The sequence below is a fragment of the Aquarana catesbeiana genome, linkage group LG01 (genome assembly GCF_042186555.1).
Source record: "Aquarana catesbeiana isolate 2022-GZ linkage group LG01, ASM4218655v1, whole genome shotgun sequence".
In the NCBI taxonomy this organism is placed as follows: domain Eukaryota; kingdom Metazoa; phylum Chordata; class Amphibia; order Anura; family Ranidae; genus Aquarana; species Aquarana catesbeiana.
Window position 1 is genome coordinate 663,092,502 of NC_133324.1, and position 26,416 is coordinate 663,118,917.

Genomic DNA, 26,416 nt, shown 5'->3' on the forward strand with positions numbered 1-26,416 from the left:
GCGGGCGAAAAAGGGTTAAAATCCCTCGTATAGCGCGGCTATAGCCGCGGTATAGCCGCGCTGTCCCATTGATTTCAATGGGCAGGAGCGGTTTAGGAGCGGTGAATACACCGCTCCTTCACCGCTCCAAAGAAGCGGTTTGCAGGACTTTTTTCACCGTCCTGCCAGCGCACCGTTTCAGTGTGAAAGCCGTCGGGCTTTCACACTGAACAAACAGCGGAGGCTGTTTAGGGGCGGTTTGCAGGCGGTATTTTTAGCGCAATACCGCCTGCAAACCGCCTCAGTGTGAAGGTCTTAGGGTAAAACAGGTCTGCCTAACATAGGGGTTGATTTACTAAAGGCAAATCCACTCTGCACTACAAGTGCACTGCAAGTGCACTTGGTAGTGCAGTCGCTGTTAATCTGAGGGGAAGATCTGAAATGAGGGGAAGCTCTGCTGATTTTATCATCCAATCATGTACAAGCAAAAATGTTGGTGTTTTTTTTTCCTTTTATCCCCCTCGGATCTACAATGACTGCACTTCCAAGTGAACTTGCAGTGCACTTGTAGTGCAAAGTGGATTTGCCTTTAGTAAATAAACCCCTAGGTCTCTCTCTGATTTAATAGCAACAGAAAGTCCAAGCTGAGAATTGCTACTTCAGTAAAACAGTTCAGAACACAACTACTTGTTATTTTCTTCATAAACAGCATTGCTCTCAGTGATTTCCAGGGTAGCTTTGGTAACACAGGTGAACATCAGGAGGAGTCCAAGGCCCAAGGATAAAGGGCCCACCCCTCTGGAACTGCAGTACTTTGATAGCAATTAGGAAGGGACTACACAGTAGCTGTGCCTTCTGGAAAAACTGCATGCTATTAGGCGTTGGCCCGACTGTGGACACCAGTTCTGACAGTGAAGGGCCTCTTTCCTGGTCACAGATCACTTGTGCAGCTACTTCTGCCTCATCAGGTATGGCCTCTGTGAGTTACAGAAGGCAGGCAGCTGAAGAATCTATACTCCCTGGCCATGTCCAGGAACCCAGGGAGAGAGAAATATTAGGATTAAATGGGCCTGCATCTGAGCATGTAAATGGCCACTTCGCTACAGAACATGCAATAAGGGCAACCAAAACACCCCCTAAAGTTACTGTGCAACTTTAAACTGGAAGGTGGGGATCCATGCAAGATCCAACCACATTCAGAGCACAAAGGATGAAATCTGTTGCAGGTTGGTCTGAAAAGGAATGGAGAGGGGATATGGAAGGGGCAACTACAAACATGAGAAAACAGCTCGATTGATGACATGAAAATGACCAAACAGGAAAATGCCCTCTCTTGCCTGTGTGCACGTTCATTAAACACTTTTTATTTGAATTGTCACTGAAAAGAACTGTGATATAATCACAAAATTAGCTAACCAATCATCAATCCAACAAATCTTTTCTTCTCTGCTTTTCATATTTTTAGCTGTTAATCACGTTTTTATTCCATAAGTATTTTATTGTGGCAATAGTACAAATATATAAACATCTTGTTGTTAAGAATACTCAAGTTTCATTCACATTTTCACATTCAGGTAAGGTTCAATGCCATTTCATCTCCATGGCACCCCAATGCACTATTACAGGAGAAGGTATTGCACCATCACTATGGTGACCCACAAGTCAAAGAAAAATGTCAGGTCTGTTTGTCATGCATTGAGGTATGCTGCCAGCCCATTCAAACATTCAAATATATTGGGCTGCCTATTGTGTAATAATACGTTGCATTAACGAGGGGCATTGCTAGTCCCTGGCACCCAGAGCCTGTGCCCCAGGTCTTTTTTATGATTCATTCTATGCATGTCTCTGGTGGCCATGTGGTGTCTCTGGTGGCCATGTGGTGTCTCTGGTGGCCATGTGGTGTCTCTGGTGGCCGAGCAGGGTCTCTGGTGGCCGAGCAGGGTCTCTGGAGGCTGTGTGGGGTCTCTGGAGGCCATGCGGCAGTAAATCTGCTTTAGGGCAGTTGTGAACTGGGTAATAATAGCTGCCAACCTTAGTGCCAGCTTACGCAATAACAACCCACAGCATTGGTGTCAGTAGCTGCAATAATAAGCCCCCAGCAATAGTGCCAGTTTCTGCAAAAATAATCCCAGCAATGGTGCCAGTTTAAAAATAATAATAACCCCCAGCACTGATGGTAGTTTTTGCAATAATCCCCATGCAAACTGACAATGGGGGGGGTGGGGGTGCTGGGGGTTAGGGGAGGTTAATTAATTAACGAAGCTATTTGTAATATGCAGCATGAAGGGGTTAATTACCACTGACACTGGTGCCACTAGTGCAGCACAAAGGGGTTAATTAACTGACACTGGATACTAATGCATAAATGACCAGTGACAGTACATTAACCCAATTCATGCTGCATATTACAAATAGCTTAGTTAATTAATTAACCTCCCCTAACACCCCCCCAAGAGTGAACCACTTCTGTCAGTTCACACGGACACTGTGACACAAGATAGCAAGTCCTCATCCGCCAGCCCAGTGCCTCGCGTAAATTGATTGTTGTGTCCACTCACACATTCTTTCCTGTCAGGTCGCAGTGCCAACAGCACTCTCCTCTCCACTCCAGTCCCGCCTCCTGGCCTCTGAATGATGTTGAGCCAGGACTAGGAAGCACCTGTCAGACGGAGAGTTCTCCATGACTGTGTCTGACACAGACTGCGTTGGTCTTTGACTTGTGCGGGGTGCAGAAGCACATTGGCACTGCTACAGGCAAGCTGTATACAGTCCGGCCTTGGCACAGCAAGTATTTCTGGTTTCTTCTGCCCGGCAGCAAGCTGTATACAGTCTGGCCTTGCACAGCAAGTATTTCTGGTTTCTTCTGCCTGGGGTCAGCGCCGCCCCCCTGAAAAGTGCCGCCCAAGGCAATTGCTTTGTTTGCCTCACGGAAGATAAGCCCCTGCGAATCAGTATTATGGTTGGGCCACTAGTCTGTAAGATTAGATGTCCAGAACACCTCACTCTCCTTTACATCAGATGTCAAGAGCCCTCCACCATCAGAAGTAAAGAGCCCCCCACCATCCCTTACTTCACAGTGCACCCCCCCCTTACCATGTGCTGATGCCGGGAAGAAGATGGGGGCAGAGCTGGAAAGCAGAAAGTGCAGGGTCTGGAGGAGAACCAAAGGAGGGTTGGAATCAGCTGCCGGAGTCTGCTTAATACTGGAACCAGGGGAGGTGGAGATGAGGGCTTGCTGCAACTGCACAGAGAAGCACAGCATATGGTGGAGGAGTTCTGTCCTCCTCTCTGCTGCTGACTGCTAAAACAAGGCGAGGCCGGAGACGAGGGGGTTCCGCAGCTGCAGGAATGATACGAGGGCCACATGAAATGGACTGGTGGGCCGGATTCGCCCTGCGAGCCTTGTGTTTGACAAATGTGGTCTAGATGAAACCCAATTAAAATGACCCAATATATAGATACATGCTTAAAATCGGTGTCCTGTAATATTTATCATGCGCAGAAGTAAACCAATACACTTTTCTTTTAAAACGGCCCCCGAAGGGTATGCATATTACAAGAATTGTGCAAGCATGGTCTGACCACCCTCAGATTTCACGGTTGAGCACTGCATGCTCTTTACTAGTATTCTCTTCCATTGATGTTGCTGTCATGGTGGCTGTGTGTGTACCAAAGGAGTATATTTGCATTATGCTATGTAAGAGTTCCTGTCACAAAATAAACAGAGTTGGTGGGAATGTTCTGCCTGCTTATATAGATAAATATTTATGAATCCACTACGCAAAAAGGGAGACATAGTACATACATACAAGACTGTTCTACTCTACTCCACTCCACTCCAAAATGCGGGCACACTTCCAAACATGGTAGAATAGGTTTATCTGTGATCCACTTGGTAATCTGTTCCTTTTCTGGATTTATTCTCATGTTACTACGTTAAGGTGTACTTTTCCTTACTTTTCCTGATCAAACAGAAGATAAAGCTATGCACACAAGCACTGTTTGTCTTCGTAGCTCAAACACAATTACATTTCCCTCTAATATTGGATCATTATACCTGAAGGAACAGGCTGTTGTCGAAATGTCAAGCTGACTAGACTTGTGTTTTCTTTGAAATGATAGGTTAGAAAATAGGAATATGAAATGTACTTAGTTTGTTCTGAGAACTAGAAGATTTTTTGGCCCTGCCTAAAAATGTTATGTTTTCCACTTCAAATGATTTTTGAGCACCAACAGTGCACTTTGTTTCTCTTTCCAGCTTGAACAATGCTTTTTCTGCAATACAAGGTGTAGTTAGAGGAGTATACTCTTTTATTGGCTGAGTTTTTTTTTCCATGCAACTTGCAGTTAAAGCAAAATTAAACGTAAAAAATGTATTATATTGCAGCTTACCAATCCTCGAATATGGAGCTGCATTTATTTTTTTTAGGCCTTTATTCTTTATTTTCACCTGGCTATCTCGCCAATAGCACCCTTCCTGTCTTAGGGTGTCTCCACTCCGGATGGAAGAGCAGTGGAGCGCAGAACTTGCTGTACAATGCAGTATGCTCAGTACTCCCTAACAACACTACTGCTCATCATATCCCATTCATCTCCTTAAACTTTTGAATCAAAAGGGACTTCTCAATAGTTTTCAGCACTGACAAACCTAAAAACTCTCAGTGATGATGCTCCAGCCTCCCTGTGGAATACGTATGGTCATAAAGTGGTTAAAGCTGAACTCCATGCAGATGATGCCATGCCACCTAACACTATTATCTGTCCCATTGCTTGCATAGATGGGACTAGATATGGGTAGCCATGTATTTGAGTTGTGGAAGAAATTGGAGCCTTCAGAAGAAACCAACTGGATCATAAGGAGTACAATGAGCAAAGAGCAAATGTATGATGTTGGATTGGGATTGAGCCCAGGACCAAAGCAATGCAATCCATTAGTGCTATCTACTTTGTTCTTGTTGCTTTTGACTCCATGTTGTTATATTTAGTTTCCATAGCTATGGGTAGGCTAAGGCCGACCTTCTGTTTGGGTGTACAGGTCTTGTTCCAAAAGATAGGGTCTGAAAGAAGTATTATGAACTAAGTGGCCCCAATGGTGAAGTTTTTGTTATGGTAAAGCAAAAATAAAAATACATTGAGCCTACAGACTCTGCAAGGTTTTGGCATTGTCATTTATTTCCTATGTCTCAGTTGCTTGAAAAAGGGATCAGCAAGATTTGAATGCATGAACATCTGAGCCACTCTTTGTACCTGATGCTCATATACACGAGTCCTTACATAGCTTTTCTCTAGTCACCCAGTCACTCAGTAAGCGTAATCTATCTATTAATATATCCCAAGTAGCACTGCATTGATATATGATGCCATTAGCACAGTTAAAACTGTAAAACTACATTAAAGTACATATACATCCTAACTGAATAATTTTTAGTTGCTAAAGCACCGTATACCTTAAGCAATTACCATGTTTAAAAAAAATGCTTACGTACTTAAAAATACTTCTTTTACCCATATTTCATCCTTTGTTGTATCTCAACGCTGCTGATCTACTGCAGTCTCTTTGTGACCACTTTCTGTCTATATGCATGTAGTCTGATGATGACTTAGGGCATACTCACAATAGGAGATCTATGCCATGCCCGGTCACATTTGATCCCCGAATTAAAGTTTGTTTGTCTAGTGTAATTGCTCCACACTGTGCTCAGGCATGGTTCAGTGTACTGTGCCCTGCCCTGAGGTGGGTTCAGACAAAGTTTAGTTGGATTTGGGCACAGTGCGAATCTATGTGAGGCAGAGGTGATGATGTACACATGCGTGGGCCTGGCACAATGTGAGGGCAAGCCAGTGGGAGAGTGGGGCAATCATGTTCAAGCATGGTACAAGGCAACCATACCTAACGTCAGCATGCTCTAGGTGGCATTTCTCAGAGTTAGTTTTCTTATGATGGCAACAGAGGACCGTGCCTATATGTTGAAATGGCCACTTATAGTCTCCATCAGAAGTCCATCTGACAAAGTCACAATGCAAGAGCATAGATGGAAGACTGGGACAGGCAGTTTTCTCTCTATGATGGAAGGTGTTTGAATAAGGACCTTCTTGGCAGGAACATCATGTATTATTTTAATGAAAGACGAAAATTAAAAAAAAGAATGAACATTTTTTTTAAAATTACATTAACAAATTTGTGGTTTTAGGAGATTTTAGTGATTGGGTTTATATTTACTTTATCCACTTGCCGACTACTGCTGGTCAGTGGCTTAAGCAGGCGTTGCCCTGCTTATGCGCACGCCCTGGGATCACATGGTACCTGGGTCAACCACAGCACCCTGTATCATGTGGTAGCTGTGGCCAATCACAGCATCAGAATAGTAAACAATACAAAGTACAAAAAAAATGTTTAAAAATTTACGCTGTACTGCACTAGTGACTATGTAAAAAACAAAAGTGTAGAGAAAACACATTTTATTTAATTCCTTCATTTTTCAAAAAATGTTGACAAAAACATAACAACTTCAAAAAACTTGTCATGCCTCTTACTAAATACCTTGGACTGTCTACTTTCCAGAAAAAATCATTTGGGGGGATATTTGTACTGTCCTGGAATTTTTGGGCCCCAAGAAAGGAGATAGGCCGTCATTTCATCAGAATTGATCAATTTTCAAATATATGTACCATAGTTTTTAGACTCTAAAGCTTTCACACCAACTAAATAATATACACTGATTTAGGTTATTTTTACCAAAGAAATGTAGTAGACTACATTTTGGTGTAAATTTATGAAGAGAGATTATTTATTTACAAAATTTGATAACACAAAATCCCATGGTGATTAAATACCACCAAAAGAAAGCTCTATTTGTGTGAACAAAATTATATAAATGTATTTACAAAATGTTATACCAGAAAGTCCAGTGGTGATTAACCACTTCAGCCCCGGAAGAATTTACCTCCTTCCTGACCAGAGCACTTTTTGCGATTCGGCACTGCGTCGCTTTAACTGACAATTGCGTGGTCGTGCGACGTGGCTCCCAAACAAAATTTATGTCCTTTTTTCCCACAAATAGAGCTTTCTTTTGGTGGTATTTGATCACCCCTGCGCTTTTTATTTTTTGCGCTATAAACAAAAAAGAGCGACAATTTTGAAAAAAACGCATTATTTTTTTACTTTTTGCTATAATAAATATTCCCCAAAAATATATAAAAAAAACATTTTTTTTCCTCAGTTTAGGCCCATACATATTCTTCTACATATTTTTGGTAAAAAAAAATCGCAATAAGCGATTATTGATCGGTTCGCTTAAAAGTTATAGCGTTTACAAAATAGGGTATAGTTTTATGGCATTTTTATTAATAATTTTTTTCTTTAAACGGCGGCGATCAGCGATTTTTATTGGGACTGCGACATTTTGGCGGACAAACCGGACATTTTTGACACATTTTTGGGACCATTGTCATTTATACAACAATCAGTGCTATACAAATGCACTGATTCCTGTGTAAATGACACTGGCAGTGAAGGGGTTAACCACTATGTGGCAGTGTAAGGGTTAAGTGTGTCCTAGTGGTGTGTTTCTAACTGTGAGTGGCATGGCTGTGTGTGACATGTGACTGATCTCTGCTCCGATAACAGGGAGCAGAGATCAGTGACACTGTCACTAGGCAGAACGGGGAGATGCTGTTTACATTAGCATCTCCCCGTTCTTCCTCCCCGTGAGGCGATCGCGGGTATTCCCGCGGCGATCGAGTCCGCGGGACCCGTGACCCGACTCACGGAGCTTGCTGCGCGCCCGCTGGCCGCCTCTTAAAGGGGAATGTACAGGTACGTGGTTTTGCCTGTACGTGCCCTTCTGCCGCAGTATATCTGTGTGAGGCGGTCGGCAAGTGGTTAAATACCACCAAAAGACAGCTCTATTTGTGTGAAAAAATTATATAAATTTCATTTGGTACAGTGTTGCTTGACTGAGTGATTGGCAGTTAAAGTAGCACAGTGCTGAATAGTAAAAAATGCCTTGGTCATGAAAGAGGTCAAGTGTTGGGAAATTTGGATGTAAACATTGCATCTTACCTGTACTTGTGTACGCATTATATGACCATTTTCGGGTTCCAAGAATATTACAGACATTTTTCAGGATTTCCAAACAATTAAATTATAAAGGGCTTTGCAGTTTTCAAGAATATACCGTAGTTAAAATCCCCAATGGCCCTTATATACACAGGCTCCACAAGTCAAATTGTGAAAGTTTATTATCATCTGTTCCAACTGTATTTACTTCTTTATTTATTAGGGATGGTTCATCCCCGATTGCTTTCCAGTGGGTTTTTAAAACTCATGGAAAACGCATGCGCAGTGGCTTCCATGTATTTCAATGGCCCTAGTTCACACCAGTATGGTCAGTTCCAGTGCAGTCAACAAAAGTAGAAGCTGCTGCATTTTTTTCATGAATGAATTTGGAATGTTGTAAAATACATGCAAACACACCAGAACACATGTAAAAGCACCTGAATGAACATTGTCCTAAATTAAGATAAAGATTATTCAAGTGTCAACATAAAAAAAGTTTAAAAAATGCACTGAAAATCCATCAAAAATGCGTGCAAGCACACACGAAAAAATGCATCCGGATACAGAAATTGTGGAGTGAACCAGCTCTAAGGGATTTTAACAGCATGTGTAAAGGAAGTTGCAGTGATGTGATGTTTTTGGTGTAAATATTTTAAGATGAAAACCTTGCATCTTCTATTGATTTTAGCTACTGTCTGATTCTTAAAAAAAATCAGCTGTTCTGTTATTCCTTTTGGGTATTGCTTTCATCCACTTATCTCTGGCTAATAGATAAAAGTTCATGCTGCAGACCAACGTGGCTGCATTAATTGTCAGGGAATGTTGAAAAAGGGAACAATGTAAAAATGACTACCATGTCATTCCATGGTGAGCACTGTAACAAAATGTTTAATTAGGCATTTCTTGCCCTGTTTATCCAAACCAAAAAGAAATGCATTTACTATTTGTTTAAACACGCAGATAATTGATATGAGTCATGCTTTCACGTACATAAAAAAAGGGATATTATAATGTAAACTATACCCCTGCCTCCCAGCCCTGAAGCATTCATTTTCTAATGTCCTATGACAAGTTACACATCTATTGGGCATGAGGTCCATCCACAGAGGCACAAGTATAGACACACGCCATTGATCTATTATGGGGGAAAGAGGGCTCATCTAGCCTGGTATAACAGATGAATAGGACTACAGTGCCATACATGGACAGACTTGGACATTAGAGTTGCCACCTCGTCCCTTTAAACCCGAACACATGAATTACACAGGTTCTGAGACTAATTTAGTGCAGATAAGGCACCAAGTGAGTTTAACCACTTGCTTACTGGGCACTTAAACCCCCCTCCTATCCAGACCAATTTTCAGCTTTCAGCGCTGACGCAATTTGAATAACAATTGCGCGGTCATACAACACTGTACCCAAATGGAATTTTCATAATTTTTTCCCCACAAATAGAGCTTTATTTTGGTGGTATTTGATCACCTTTGCGGTTTTTATTTTTTGTTTAAAAAATGTAAAAAAAAAATGTAAAAAGGTAATTTTTCTCCTTCATTGATGTACGCTGATGAGGCGGCAGTGATGGGCACCGATAGGTGGCAGTGATGGGCACTGATGGGTGGCAATAATGGGCACTGATGGGTTACACTGATAGGCAGCACTGCTAGGTGGCACTTATTGGCACCACTGGTGGGCATTGATAGGTGGCACTTGTGGGCATTGATAGGTGGCACTGGTGGGCACTGTGGGCACTGTCAGGTTGCAATGGCAGGTGGAACTGGCAGGGGGTACTGATGGCACAAATGAGGCAGAATTGCCTCTTCCTCTTCGGGACCAATGTCCTTTGCTGATAAGCTGGTGATCGGCTTTTTTTTTCTCCTCGCGCTGTCAGCGTGAGGAGAAAAAAAAAAACGATCACAGAGCTTTTGTTTTGATCATGTGATCAGCTGTCATTGGCTGACAGCTGATCACATGGTAAGGGGCCGCGACCGGCCCCTTACTCGGATTGGTGATCACCCAAGTCTCAGTGACTCGGTGATCACAGCGTGCTCCGCGCGCGTCCTGCAGGGCGCGTGCACAGGGGAGGCCGTCATATGACGGCCTCCCGGAAATTCAGGTCCGCGCTGTAGCCATCATTCGGCTATAGCGCTGATGTCAAGTGGTTAATTACCACCTTAATCAGCCACAGAACCTGTGTAATCAATATGTGTTTGGGTTTAAAGGGATGAGGTGGCAACTCTATTGGTCATCCATGTTCGATTTAAAACACCATTATAGTGTAAAACAAGCAAAGACTTTGATCAGTGCTTGTGTTTATTTTACTTGTGCTTTGGGTGTCACAAACACCTACCAAGCCTCCCATTATATAGCAAGCAGTGAGAAGGGCAATGGAAATATGTAAAGTGCAGTAGCCAATAGGGGTCAAAAATCATCTTTCATCATCTTTCATCATCATTCACATTAGTGCAATTTCTCCTTCATCTGCCATCGTGCTGCAATGGAGGACAATAGAAATCACATTACTCTCTAGGGTGCGCCGTTCACATCAATACAACATAGTACAATGCAATTTTTGAAAGAGTGCGGGTGCTTCTTTTGGTGCAGCATTTTTGGACCCATGGATTTCAAGAAATTTTGAGAAATTACCCATTGAACCTGCCAGTCATGGGAACTTCCTCTGTCTTGATGGCAATGATCTGCAGGTTCATAGAACCTCTGCAGCGTTGCCACCCCACTGCGCACGCCCCCGTTCTTTTAACAAGTAAGCAATATCTACTCATGCCTTTAATCTCTGAGCCTCCTACATCAGCATGGCCTAGGTCACAGACTTCACTACGCCGCAACCCATCATATGTCCTGGTGATGTAGCTTTAGCTTTCTGAGGCCTTCCCCTCCCAGGCCATGCAGAACAGAGTGGGACAGTCAGTCAAGCAGCTGATCTGCAGGACATTGTTTTAGAGCTGCCTAGAGGCTGCTAACACACCAGAATGAATCAAAAATGGAACATGCGTCATTTTATTACAACCCATGTGATTTGGAGGGATATTGGGTTGTCTTTGACAATAATTGGCACTCCAACTTGCTAATGCAATGCACTGAACCGGAGAAGTCTTAATAGGCCCCCAACTTTATTTATATCAGTTGTATACATTTATAGTGTATACTTTCAGCAACTAGATGGGAGAATATCATACCTCCCAACATTTTGAGATGGGAATGAGGGACACCTACTAGCAAATGTATGTAGGCATAGGACATGCTCCCTGCCACACCCCCTTAAAGGAGAATTCATTAAAAAAAAGTTAATTAAAACCACCATGGATTTTTTTTACCACTACTATTCCTTTATATTGCCTTTTAAAATTTACAAATGCAGCAAATTAAAATTTGGATAAAAGGTTTAGTACTGGGAAACACTTTTTGAAAGATAAAAAGTGCATTGTATATACAACTATATAGAACAGATCAAAATGAGGGACAAATGAGGAGGAAAGAGGGACAGAGGGACATTGCTCCTAATCAGGGACAGTCCCTCGAAATCAGGGATAGTTTGGAGCTATGGAATAAGCTATGTTTTTGGCCACTTCCTATTCTAAAGATATGGATAAAATAACCAAAGAATGATATATGATTCTGATGGTAGATTTCTTTGTTTTAACAACAAAACAATCAATTCATCTAACGCTGCTATATCCAGAATATCCATAGAAGGACTATAATATTGCCTTGGTTAAAAGTGTGCAATTGACACGAAAAATTGGAAATGGAACACATAATATAGACAATGTTAAAAGTCATTCATTGTATTGCTGCCATTTGTGCAAAGCATTTATCACTGTCTGTGGTTCTATCCATTCAGCTAGGCCCCAGGTGCGTTAAGCAAATTACATAACAACACCTCTGTTTATATTGCAAATCTAAAAGTGTGATGTAGACTAAGAATCTGAAGATCTGACATGAGAAACACTTCATCACCCTCCAGCCTTGTTTGTAACATGGAGAGACATATTAGAAATGGAGCACTAATACATTGTTTAGACTTGCTTTGCTGTCTGAAGTGTGATCCACATTCAAATCACACTTCAGACAGCAATAGATAGGCAGTGAAGAGGCAAAGGGTTTCATTTACTAAAACTGGAGAGTGCAAAATCTGGTGCAGCCCTTCATAGAAGCCAATCAGCTTCCAGGTTTTATTGTCAAAGCTTCATTTGAAAAGCTGAAGATAGAAGCTGATTGGCTACCATGCACAGCTGCATCAGATTTGCACTCTCCAATTTTAGTAAATCACCTCCATTGCTTTGCCTCTCCACTGCCTGTTTTAACCCCCTAATTACTTGACAGCCGTACCACAGGCACATGCACTGTGTGTGGTTGCAGGGTGGTTGCAGTGCACCACCAATCACTTGAATGGGTCAAACTTAGTGGACAGTACCACCCGCTGAACTTTACAGGTGTAATTCCTGCATGTGTACACCCCAGACAGCAACAACAGAGGGAGCAGTTGAGGGGTGGTATAAAACCCCTTTTAGCGCCCCTCCCCCCAACCGCAAGTCTAAAGGAGGCCTAAATGATTACTAGTATTTTAAATATTAGGGACTGACAATGTGAAGTTTCATTGCATAACAGGCAAATTCATCCAAAGTAGGGGCTTTGCCACATAAACCCACCAGAATAGATGATAATTACTATGGTCAAGCATGGATCAAGCCATGTAACACTTAGGGGTTGATTTACTAAAGGCTTAGTGCGCTTTGCAAATGCAGTTGCTCCAAAGATTAGTAAACGAGGTAAAGATTCACTTTGCAAAGAATACCCAATTGCAGGAAAATTTAAAAAACTGCATTTTCGCTTGCACATGATTGGATGATGGAAGTCAGCAGGTCATTTACTAAGCTCAGAAGCAACTGCTCTTGCAGAGTGCAACTGCACTTTGCAAAGTCTATTTGCTTTTAGTAAATCAACCTCTTAGGCTCCATTCGCACGGGCATTTAGCCACGCTATGAAAACCAGTAAAAATAATCGACTGATTCCTGTGTCTGGGCATGACAGCTGTGTAAGGATAGCTGCAATGACAAGGTGCCACTGGGAGCCGCTATTTGTGACTGTTCTCATGCGGTGATCATGGCTGGATGCCAGGGCTGTTTTTTCCACTGGGCACGCTGGGCAGTTGCCCGGGGGCCCCACTTGTCTGGAGGGCCCCATCCAGGCCGATCCTCAGTGCTGCAATCTGCTGATTAAGTTGACTGACTGCACTGGTTGCTCACTTGCTAGAATCACCGGCCGCCCAGCGTCTAGCTAGCAACAAGTGATGTCAGTCAGAGGCCGCGGCCGCCCCAGCAAGCTCCGCCCACCTCTGCCATGTTTTTCAGACAGCGTGGAGAGGGAGCGGAGCGGAAAGATGGCCCTTGATAGCTGGCGCTGCCTTGCTGCTGTGAGTGACACACTGTACTGCACCAGGCCGGCGGCTTCAAGTAAGCCTAACACTGTCTACTTAAGTACATTCAAGTTGTGCATCACACACAGCCACTGTCTGTGCCAATTTAAAAGCTGCCACTGTGCCCATCAAAGCTGCCACCGTGCCCATCAAAGCTGCCACTGTGCTCATCAAACGCTGCCACTGTGCCCATCAAAGCTGCCACTGTGCCCATCAAAAGCTGCCACTATGCCCATTAAACGCAGCCACTGTGCCCATCAAACGCTGTCACTGTGCCCATCAAACGCTGTCGCTGTGCCCATCAAACTCGTGTTATATTGTCCAAACGTTGTGTTAATGTTTAAACACTGATTTTGTTGGAAGTACCAATAAATATAGCTTTTTTGATAATTTGCATTTTTATTCTCGTGCGTGATTGTGTAGACAGGGCCCCAGTGCACTGTATTGCCCGGGGGCCTTTAATGCTCTTAAGATGGTCCTGCTGGACGCACTTTGCCTGTACCACAATCAGAGCAGGGGACTTGTGGTGCAGGCTGTGTATAACCAATGGGGGCCACAGAGGTTGGACATTGGTAATTATATATCTGCAGAGGCGGAGTGAGTTAGTTCAGGGCCAAGGGGCAATAAAGGATAAGTACGCTTTTTTTTGTAAATGCACATATCCCTTAAAGAGGTTGTAAACCTATCTGTGGAAGTTGTACCTATAGGTAAGCCTAGAATAAGGCTTACCTATTGGTACTTTAAATATCTCCTAAACGTGCGCTATGACCCCGGTATTGTTTTTTTCATGAAATCATTCCGAGCAGCTCACGAGCTGCTGGAATTATTTCCAAAGTTGCTTTCCACCATGAAGTCACTTCAGGTTCAGGCTGGAAGTAAATCATTTTTATTTTTTTAAAGCAAAAGATCAAAATATTTTTTTTTCACTTTTTGACCCCAGAGCTCTCCATAAAGAGGACCTGTCATCCTTATTTCTATTACAAACGATGTTTACATTCCTTTTAATAGAAATAAAAGTGATTAAAAAAATAAATTAAAGGGACAGTGTCAAAATAAAAAGTGAAATAAAGAAGTAAAAAAAATGTTAAGCGCCCCCATCCTTCTGTACTTGCGCGCAGAAGTGAATGCATACTTAAGTCAAGTACGCATATGTAATCAGTGTTTGCACCACACAAGTGAGGTATTGCTACAAATGCTAGAGCGAAAGCAATAATTCTAGTGCTAGACCTCCTCTGTAGCTCTAAACAGGTAACCTGTAAAGGCATTTGAAACGTCACCTATGAAGATTTTAAAGTACCATAGTTTGTCGCCATTCCACAAGCATGCGGAAATTTAAAGCGTGACATGTTAAGTATCTATTTTCTCGGCATAACATCATCTTTCACGTTTTACAAAAAAATTAGGGTATATATTGTGTTTTTTTTTAATTCATTAAAATGTTTTTTTTCCAAAGAAATTGCGTTTTAAGAAAAACCGCTGCTCAAATACCGTGTGACATAAAAAATTACAACAATCGTCATTTTATTATTTAGGTTCTCTGCTAAGAAAAAATGTAAAATGTTTGGGGGTTCTAAGTGATTTTCTAGCAAGAAATACTGATTTAAACTTGTAAATCAAAAGTGCCAGAAAAAGCCTAGTCTTCAAGTGGTTAATAGCTGAAAGAAGCGTTTACTGAAAATAAAGTATATTTTGCTTTTAAAGATAGTTATACATTTAAAAAAAATGCAGAGTAAAGGAAATAACTACCCTTTCACCATTGTAGCTACAACCAGGACAAGGTTCGATAGTGAGAACAATGATTGTGTGAACCACCACAAATATTTTTCTTATTAACAGACACTTTTGAATGGCGGAAAATGACATCATACGACTCTGACAGTTTATTCAAGAAAGTACCTTAGAATCATTTGTATGTTGAGGAAGTCAGATGACTCAAATCTAACACAAGCATTTCAGATATACTATAATGAGAAGGAAAATATGATCTCATATCACCCAAGGACATATGTTTCAGCATTACACGGTATGCTATTTCCGCTGTGATCACCTTCCATTAAGAACTGTACTTTCCAGTTCAACCTCATGTTGAAGCATATAACATTGTTCATTCAGAAACTGCCTGTCACAAGTATGGAAATGGATGAATTTTAATTGCTAATGTATCCTACTTTAAGAAGATAAGCAAACAGAAATTAATACATCACTGAATATCCTAATTTTTAATGTAAAGCTGGGGATATTATTTAGCAAAGCTTATGTCAAACTGGCAGGCCTTAAAGCTGAACTCCAGGCAAACTGCTAAATACACAGATAAAATACATATATGCAAGGGAGCTGTTTTACCTGCCAAGGGATTTGTATTTCTGTCCATCCAGTTCTGAGATTTGCCAACTCTGCCATACAGCACAGCCCTGTCCAGCAGGGCAGGAGACCTGAATTTTTTTTTTCTGCTGCAGTTTAATAACATTAAGGCCTCATGCACATTAGCAGATTGGTCCACACGGTGTAAAAAAACAGGGGTATTTTGGCATCCAGGAAGCATTTGTGCAGCATACAGCCAGGGCCGGTGCTAGACTATTTTGTGCCCTTGGCAGGACCAGCTACTTGCACCCACCCTACAAAAAATAAAGGCTGCAAATGCAGCCAGTGCTGGGTTGCTTTCTCACCCCCTTGCCAATGTTAGTCCCATGTGGAGACTGACTGGGGAGCTGGGAGGAAGAGATGTTGCGTGCAGCACGGCTTGCACCTCATTGGCTGGATACCTCTTCTTCACAGATTGGCTGACGTTTGCAGGAGACGGATTTGTCTCCAGCTAACATCATCCAATCCTGCAGTGGTATGTGGAACGTTGGCGCAGTGTAAGAGGAACAGGGCAGCCATCGGAAATTTTTAGGGCACCTTACACAGCTTTATGCCTGGGCCCCCTGGGCCTGACCCCCCTTACATCAAAATTTACCCCTTTCATTAGGGTCCCCAAAGTGCCCAACCCTTATGTCAGGGTCCCCAGATTCCCCCTCCTTTCCTCAGTGTCCCCAGAGTCATCCCCCTTACATAAGGGTCCCAAGATTCCCCTCTCCTTAAATCAGGGTCCCCAGAGTTCGCCCTTACAGGGTCTTGTCGAGTGGGAGAATTATCGTTTTATCTCTGGAGTTGATCCCTTTTTAACCTCCCTGGCGGTATGATTATTTCAGATTTTTGATGCTGAAAGCGGTACAATTATTTTGCATGAAAATTTGGCGTTTTATATTGTAGGCCTGTAATTCTAATGCCGCGTACACACGAGCGGACTTTTCGACCGGACTGGTCCGACGGACCGAGTCCGGCGGACAATCCGATCGTGTGTGGGCTTCATCGGACCTTCAGCGGACTTATCCAGTCGAAAATCTGACGGACTTTGGATTTGAAACATGCTTCAAATCTTTCCGACGGACTCGAGTCCGGTCGAAAAATCCGCTCGTCTGTATGCTAGTCCAATGGACGAAAACCAACGCTAGGGCAGCTATTGGCTACTGGCTATCAACTTCCTTATTTTAGTCCGGTCGTACGTCATCACATACGAATCCGTCGGACTTTGGTGTGATCGTATGTAGGCAAGTCCATTGGTTCAAAAGTCCGTTGAAAGTCCGTCGGAAAGTCCGTCGGACCAGTCCGGTCCAAAAGTCCACCCGTGTGTACGCGGCATTAGGAATAACTCACTTAAATCTGACCAAACAAGAGTCTAGTAGACATCCCGGGTATGATAAAGTTTGAAAAACGAAATCATAAATTATAATATAATAAATAACTATAAATAGTTAAATCAAAAACACTGAGATTTTCTCAGTTGCAGAATTGTCGCTGTCATTACTTTCAGCGTTTGATGACGGATCTCCCCACAAATCACTAGCGCTCAATTCTGCGAGTGATTCTACTTTATTATCGCTGTTTTCTAGCTGGTCTAAAACCACTTTTGATGTAAAGGGACGGTTTTGGTTACAGAAAGAACAGTTTTTATAATATAAAAGTGCATGCAGGGCACTGGAGAAACCACTAGGAACAAAAGGGATGTGAAATAATTTCATACAGTAATGTAATCTGTAAGATTACAGTGTACTGTATGTATAGTGTGTGATTCACTTTTTGAATTTGGTGCCTTTCTCCGTCCCCGTGTGTCGCAATGCTCGCAGGGAACAGAGCTCGGCTCCGTGATGAATCAAGCGGAGGACGAGCCGCTCACACTGCGGGGGAGACATCGCAGGATCCAGGGGACTAGGTAAGTAAGCTCTTCCTGGATCCTGCGATGCGATCCCGAGTCTGGATCGAGGTTACCGCTTTTGGTTCTGAAATTCCACCCCGAGCCAGACTTGGGAATACCGCCAGGGAGGTTAATGCAAGCCAGTATTCTATTTGCTTTGTTAGCAGCAGCTTGGCATTGCATGCCATTGCTGACCCTGTCATCTACCAGGACCCCCAGGTCCTTTTCCATCCTAGATTCCCCCAGAGGTTCAACCCCCAGTGTATAGATTGCATTCATATTTTTGCCACCCAAATGCATTATTTTACATTTTTCTACATTAAACCTCATTTTCCATGTAGTTGCCCACCCCATTAATTTGTTCAGATCTTCTTGCAAGGTTTTCACATCCTGCGGAGTTGTGTCTCTTGTGATGATTTTTCTGTTTTTAGTTTTAGCTACACTCAGGCTTTAGCCTCCTAGCACCCTTTAAGTGAAAAATACTCCTTAAGGCTCTGTTCACATTTGACATGTTGGGATCTCGGGCAGATTCGCTGCGATTTTGCCCGTAATCTCAAATCGCAATGCAATCGCAAAATGCATGTCCGAGTGCCATTCATTTTCAATGGCACCTAAACGTAGTGCGATTTTGCCCCCCGATTACCGTGCGATGGATTGTGCTGCAATCGCAGCAAACCTCAATGCACAAAGCTTGTCGCCCAAGAGAAGCTCCTGCTCCTTTTGGGGCAACCAGCTCCACACCTTGCGGTTTGCTAAGATTGCTGCATGGCAAAACCGCACCACACTTTAGGTGACATTAAAAATAAATGGCACACAAACACATACTGTATGCTATGTTTTGCCAGCGTTGCAGTGGATTCCGCCTGCATCTAAAATGGCTAGATACGAATGGGGCCTTAGTAAATTACAGTACAATCTGGAGAAAAGAAAGAAAAGGGCAGACGTGATTGAAACCTTTAAATGCTTAAGGGGTGTAAATAAGGTTCAGGAGGGCAGTATACTCAATATGAAGCTAAGATCAAGAACACGGGGACATGACCTCAATCTACCAAGAGGAAAGCTCAAAACTAATCTTAGAAAGTATAATTTTTTTGAAAGAATAGTTGATGTTTGGGATATATTCCAACTAGAGGGCATTCAAACATGCATTTGTACCAACATAGATCAATACTCTGAAAATAAAGTATAGTATAGTATATGCTGCATACAGGATATATAAAAGGAGGCAGACTTGGTGGACCACTTGCCTTTTTTTCTGCCATTATTCTTTTTTGAGGCTATTACTCTACAATAATCCTTGTCTACATTACCAGAGTGCCATATTTTGCAAAATAACAGAAAATGTTATAGTCAGGGTCAGTTAGCACACATATTTGGCAAACATGTTGGAAAATCTGTTTACAACTGCATCTGAAGCACAAAAGTGCTTGCTAATGCCACCCTGTCAATTCCCACTTGGCCCATCAGTCTCACTTGTTACCTAAACCTGTACTATTTGGATGCTGCAACTATTGTGTCTAATATAACATTGGCTTTTTGACATAGCTAGAACCCAAAGAACTGCAACAGTACTTTAATTTTTTTTACCACCAACAGGTAATATTGGATACGTGTGAGTATCTGATTTGAATATCTTTCTTCTTTACCTTGCCATTGTCCCAGGGCTATATTTTGCAAGCATTTCTACCACATATATATATGGAACAACCTTTGCACTAGCAAGGTTTTGCCGAAGACAGTGGTCATCCAAGTGGGGTCACAGACAGCAATACAAATTTTAATACTTTCACAATCTATCCAAACCAAATAAAACTGGCGATATCTCTTTAGATAGCCCATAGTGCGTTGTCAATCCTTTGTCTTATATTAAATGTTTATTTGTAAAAAAAAAAAAAGTTGTGTATATATAGTTAACAGATATAAGGTAAAAATGCACAAATAATAATAAAAAATAAATACATAAAATTCACCCCAAATCATAGCTTTCTTTAAAGTGTTTGTAAACTCTAACAATGAACTCCTCTTTTTTTCTTTTTTTGGAAAGAAATGTCAGCTTCTAATCCTCACACCATGTGATTAATTTAAGTGCTACATAACTGTTAAAAAAAGGAAACAATTTACTATGACAGGTATAATTAATATGCCATTTAAATTACTGGATTTTGCAGCACAAACATGTGATATAAGTCTTGGGTTTTCCTTCTTTTTCACTTATCATAGAAAAGATGGCACCCAATGTTGCATCATCCGCTCCGACGTCTCCCATTCAAGACACAGAAGAGCTACAGAGGAGGAAAATGGAAAAGAGAGCCAAGATTATCTCAGAACTGATCCAGACAGAAAAGGACTATTTGAATGACCTGGAGCTTTGTATCAAAGAAGTTGTTCATCCACTTAGGGAACATCATGTGAGTTTTTTATTGTCTGTGTTTTTTCATCTGGGATTCTTATCTAATAAGATGTTATCATCTATCCAATAGGGCCATATGCCAATCAATCATTAAAGTAGTAAAGTATCACCTTGTAAAACAACCCATTCAGCTTAAACTATATGAAATGAAAGGCAAAACATTTGTGTATAGATATAAAAAAAATATAAATACCTTTTTCCATTTTTTATAAGTAATCACATTCTCTCTGTTCTCAGCTGCATAAGGGCTGATGGAAGGAGAAGCAGCAGCACACTGAGCTTCCAAGTGAATGGTTGCACAACGAGGTGTGTCAGGACAAGTTTGATCATTGGAGGAGAGCACACTGAGTTCCTAGCACAGCTAGAGACTGACCATGGTGTGCTGTCCTGCTTAGTGTGGTCAGTTTTTAATAGGAAAGCAGAAGGACTGTCAGGAACACCAGGGATTTCACATAACGGGAGCAATACAAAGACAGCATGATACCTTCTCATACAAGTACATGGTACAGCAGGCACTTTTCAGGATTGTAAAGTGTTAATTTACTAAATCACTTTGTTCCTCCTTTTCCATTATGAATATTGTGGTAATATGTACTGTAACCAGTGGCGGCTGGTGCTCAAAATTTTTTGGGAGGCGCAAATAAACTGAAAAAAACTGAAACCCCCCCATTAATTGCAGCCTCACTGTGCCCATCAAATGCAGCCATTGTGCCCATCAAATGCAGCCACTGTGCACATCAATTGCAGCCATTGTGCCCATCAAATGCAGCCACTGTGCATATCAATTGCAGCCATTGTGCCCATCAAACGCAGCCCCTGTGCCCATCATATGCAGCCATTGTGCCCATCATATGCAGCCACTCTGCCCATCATATGCAGCCACTGTGCCCATCATATGCAGCCATTGTGCCCATCATATGCAACCACGTATGCCCATCATATGCAGCCACTGTGCCCATCATATGCAGCCACGTGTGCCCATCAAATGCAGCCACTTGTGCCCATCATATGCAGCCACTTGTGCCCATCAAATGCAGCTACTTGTGTCCATCATATGCAGCCACTTGTGCCCATCATATGCAGCCACTTGTGCCCATCAAATGCAGCCACTTGTGCCCAGTATATGCAGCCACTTGTGCCCGTCATATGCAGCCACTGTGCCCACCGACCCCCCCACTCGCGGCTCTCGCAGCACCCCCAGCCCCCCTGCGCATGCAGCTCTGACAGAGGGGACTTACCGCAGTAGCTCCCCTCCAATGCACCAGAGCAGCGACAACCTCTGCTCCAGCGTGTCTCCTCCGCTCCTCTTCCCAAGCGCCAGGCATCCAATAGGGTGGCCTGGCGCTTTGGCCAATCAGGAAACAAAACAGGTCTGACGCTCTGCCTCCTGATTGGCGGGGAAAAAGGTTAGTGTGAAAATAGCGAAAATGAATTCGCTATGGTCACACAATTGGGTGGGATCAGGGCTGAATCTCTGCACCCCGAGCCCACCCTATTTTGAAGCCTATTAGAGCCTCTGGCTCTAATCAGGTGCTTCAAAAAGTACCACCCCTCCCACCCTTGCCATAGGAATCCATGCATCCGGCATCCTGAAAGGGGCCGGGTGCATGCATGGGTGGGGGGGCGGCGCCCGTGCACCCACAGTGCAGGGGCCGCCACTGACTGTAACAGGTGTATTCAGTAAGTGGAAGAGCAAAGTTCATAAACCATACAAAATGAGATCAGAAGTCTTACATTAGACAATAAACAATAAAGAGAAATATGATTGGTTATTATGGGTCACAGCTCATTGCACTTTACTTCCTGTACCATTTAAGAATGATAATACCCATTGATATTGGTCAGGAGTTTAGATTCCAGTAATTTACGTTATGTAATTTATGTAATTTATGTTACGTTATGTAACTTAAGTTATGTGGATTACAATGAAGTAAAAGAGACAGAGAGATTTTTCTTCTATTAAAAGAGATTTTTCTTCTATTAACACAGTGGTGTACTGGATAGCACTCTCACCTAGCAGTAAAAAGGGTCACTGGTTCGACTCCCAACAACGACACTACCTGCCTGGAGTTTGCATGTTCTCCCTGTGCCTGCGTGGGTTTCCTCCGGGTACTCCGGTTTCCTCCCACACTCCAAAGACATGCTGGTAGGTTAATTGGCTTCTGTCTAAATTGGCCCTAGCATATGAATGTGAGTTAGGGACCTTAGAGTGTAAGCTCCTTGAGGGTAGGGACTGATGTGAATGTACAATGTATATGTAAAGCGCTGCGTAAAAATTGAGGGCGCTATATAAGTACCTTAAATAATAATAATATTAAGTCTTAATTGCTTAATAGTGATAACAGGCATCTAGGACCCAAATATTCCATCACAACATACATTCCTTCAGCACAGGGGTAGTTTTATTCTTTGCTAAATGGGATGAATGTGAGGACTACTTTTATGGTTTGTTCCTTAATCCACATTACAAGTAGGGAAAGTTCAACTTGAATGACTTCCATATTATTGCTGGTGACATCATCTATTTGCTGATCCGTGTAACATGGAAATTAGTACAAAAGGCAACTTCTATGGTTTCATTTGACTGTAATGTGATCCACAGAGCGTAGTAACTTGAACAGTGACAGTGTGTGTGTGTGTGTGTCAATGTACATGTGTCGCTGATCATATACACACCTAAATATGCACTCATAAATTGTATTTGTTTGTGCATGCGTTTATATAGATCAGAGAAACCTGCAGAATGTTTAGTAATATAGTTATGGTAGCTGTTAAATGGATCTCTTAAAGCAAATAAATTCTCACCTTTGAGCTTGTTTGAAGTTCAGTTTTATCTTTGAAGGGAAACGGTAGGGCATTTGCAGTGACTAAACAGTTCATATCATTATTATATACTTTGTAGTAAAATAGTGACCCCTCCTGCCCCTGGTCACGAGCATTCTGTAGGTGTTTTTAAAAATAAAGTATTTTTAAGAACACCCTTGGCTAGCTTGTGACCGCATACAGGGCCTATTTACATATATACGAGCAGTCTTCAAAAAGTTTCCTCATTTTTATATTTTCGTTGGAAACGGTGAAGGAGGGAGGAATAACTTTTGGTTGAGTCATGTGACTAACCTGTCTGGCAAGCCGGATGACCTTGCCGTTTAGTAGAAGAGTTGTCACACTGTGGTGAAGATGGCTGCAAAACGTATAAATTGAACCGAAGAGGAACAGCAGTCATATCCATTTTGTGGGCAGAAGGTGTACCGGGAGCACAAATTCATCTCCGCATGTGTGCTCAGTATGGGGATAAAGTTTTCTCTTGTAGAGTTATTTATGAGTGGGAGGTTATGGAACACCCAGCTTATAGTCCAGATTTAGCGCCGTCTGATCGCCACTTTTTTGGACTTCTCAAAGAAGCTTTAAGGGGGAGAAGATTTTCATGTGATGATGATGGTGTGAAAGCAGCAATGCATCAGTGGGTACGCGCTCAACCAAAAACGTTTTTTGCTGAGGGCATTAAAAAGTTGGTACAACGCTGGGAAAAATGCATCACAAAGGAAGGTTTACTATTTAGAAAAGTGATGTAATTTGTTTTTGAAATTCTTAATAAAAAGGGTTTAAAAAAGATCAGAAACTTTTTGAAGACCCCTCATATTTTTGAAAATTCAATCATATAGGTCTTATCTAGGGGACAATAACTACTTCTTCTAGCCAATGGAAGTTTTTGTCATTGATGTTTATTCTCTTTCCTATAAAGGGCAGAGGAGTACTACTCATTACACATGTAGCCCTACCACATGTCAGAAAGTTTGATAATTGATAATAGCAGGAGTTGAAAATGCAAATATGATTTCTCCTGTCTGTGGGTTGTCTCTCAGCCAGCAGCTCTATAAACAAGTACACACAGCTTAGCTGATTTGGCAGGTTGATTCTATGGAGTGGGTGGTAGAGTCTGCACCAGACACTTGTAGTACTGGCTTATTTGGAAACAATAGCAATCCCTCAGACAGGAATGTTTTCTATTTCCCTTAAGATCTGTCAGCCAGGAGTGTCTGTAACCCACCATAGTCATGAAATTGTCACTTTATCTGGCCGAAGCCATCCATATTTTGCTACTGTCAGACGTCTTCATGCCTGTTGTACTATGAGAAACCTTTAACATGGTCAGGCATTTTGATTAACCTATTTATTGCTTGTGTTCATACAGTCAGACCGCTTTGATGTGGATGCTCTCTTCAGCAACATTGAGTCTGTCTGTCAAATTTCAGCCAAGCTGGTATCCTTGCTGGAAGAAGCCACGACCAATGTGGACCAGGAGCTTCAAGTTATAGGTTAGTAAGGATGTCCATAGACAATAGGGTGTTTGAAGGTGCAGACATGATCTAACTGCTCCTAGGGATCTCTATCATGTGGCCTCACATAAACAGCAACACTTAACCTAGCTCAGCAGGGAGGGAGGATAGCGGTCAAGTGGACACCACCAGTGCTGCTCATCTTGAAAGATAACAATAGCAAAACATGATTTTAGTTATGTTTTATTAAAAATAAACCTGTCACCTTGTCCCACACCCTCCACCACCAATGCATTCCCTGTATTACCTCACCATCCCATTCACCAGCCAAAGCTCCCTGAAATACCAGTTACTTCCATGTTGGGGGAACATGTGACCCTTTCTCCTTCCTTTTCGATGCTGTGCATAGTGTCTGAGTAGTCAGCCCGAGCACTAACAGGGAGATAGGGGAAAGTCCATAGATCTGTGTAAGCTCTGACACAGAACAGCACTGAACATACACAGGGCTATTTAATCAGAGCTCAGGCAGGCAAACAGCTCAGTGGAGAAGGTAGTTATCAGTAGCACAGTGACATGTTCAGTTTAAAGTATACCTTTCTATACTGTAATTTTACTAAACTGGCCTCAGGTCTAAAACTCAGACACCCAGTGGTATATGTGCACATTTTCAGAGAGCCAGGCACATGATTGTGAACAAGGATAAGCACCTGAACGACCGCAACATACAGGGATATACAATGTAATACTGATGTATAATCACACACACAGGTTGGACTTGATGGACTTGTGTCTTTTTTCAACCTCACCTACTATGTAACTATGATGCCTGTGAAAAAATGTCGAGATCCGGCCGCTGCTCCAAAACTCATAAGACCAAATGAGTAACAACAAAAATTCCAACACAAGAAGCGCAGTTCCAGTATATTATTACACAAGCAAAGTGGAGTAAAAAGTATAAATCTTTAATGACAGTTGTATCCATTCATAAACTTTAACCAAATTATCAAGTGGGGAATGTCTTGAAAGCACAGTAACTCATGGCTAGCATGTCATCCTCTGCAGACCTGGACGGGATGGATGGCTGTAACAAACCTTGGTACTGTGTGAAGACAGTGAGGCATACATAAAGGCATACATGGAGGCATACATGGAGCTCCCACTCTCAAACTGTCAGATACAAAACTAGGGAGGGTGGAGGGGGACCCGAATGCTCCAAGATGTAAATTTTCAGCCCAGGAAAGGCACACTCTGTTCCCGATGGTCGGGGAGGAGAGGAGAGACAGAGCCATAGAGGCTGTACAATCCTGATTGGAGGAACAGGAACAAACCAGTAGCTTATTTACTGGTCTATGCAGACAAATGTGCAGCAGCGATCACAGACAGGCTGAAAACGGTCAGGCTGGAGTATGACCATGGCAGCTGTGGGGGACCAGTCACAGTGCTGGAGGGTCCCTTCACGAGCAAGGAATATGCTAAGATTTCTTCTTAATCCTCTACCCCTAGACATAATGAGCATTTAAGACTTCCAGTGAGTAGGGCCCCACTGCAAGGGTGATATTTATATTCCTAGAGTTGGGCTTTAAAGTATAACTAATGGCAAAACTTTTTTTTGTTTTGTATAGAGTTTAGAGGGATTAGAAGACCTGTCCGTTTTTTTTCTGTCTGTGCCCCCATTAGGGAGATTCATCCTTTCTTGTATTATTTACCATTATCATTAAAAGTGAAGGTAAAAAAATCGTGAGTGTCTTACAGGATAAACAATTAATTGTTGACAAAATATGGTCCCCTTGGCTTGCTTATTTACAGGTCACAAATAAATGAAACTGACTTTATGGATGATCGATAGAGGATCCCCAGATGGACTTACCTTTTCTTTCTTTCTCCTCTTCTCATTTCTTCTATGACTTTTCTGATTCATACCAGCCTTGGCACCATGCTCTAATGACTTTCTTTTTCCTTTTTCTTATTTTAGTTGCTCATGTTTGCACTCTGGGATTAAGAGTCCCTAACGTGGGACCATCATGTT

The 26,416-nt window shown here is 42.3% G+C and overlaps 1 protein-coding gene across 1 annotated transcript in view; it reads left to right on the forward strand.

The window, feature by feature from the left end:
* Positions 1-26,416, forward strand: part of ARHGEF38 (Rho guanine nucleotide exchange factor 38) — a 164,115-nt gene that overhangs the window by 30,905 nt on the left and 106,794 nt on the right. Inside the window, exons 2-3 of the mRNA XM_073601859.1 lie at positions 19,924-20,111; positions 24,306-24,429. Of these exons, the coding sequence (XP_073457960.1) occupies positions 19,924-20,111; positions 24,306-24,429 (312 nt within the window). The remainder of the gene's footprint in view (positions 1-19,923; positions 20,112-24,305; positions 24,430-26,416) is intronic.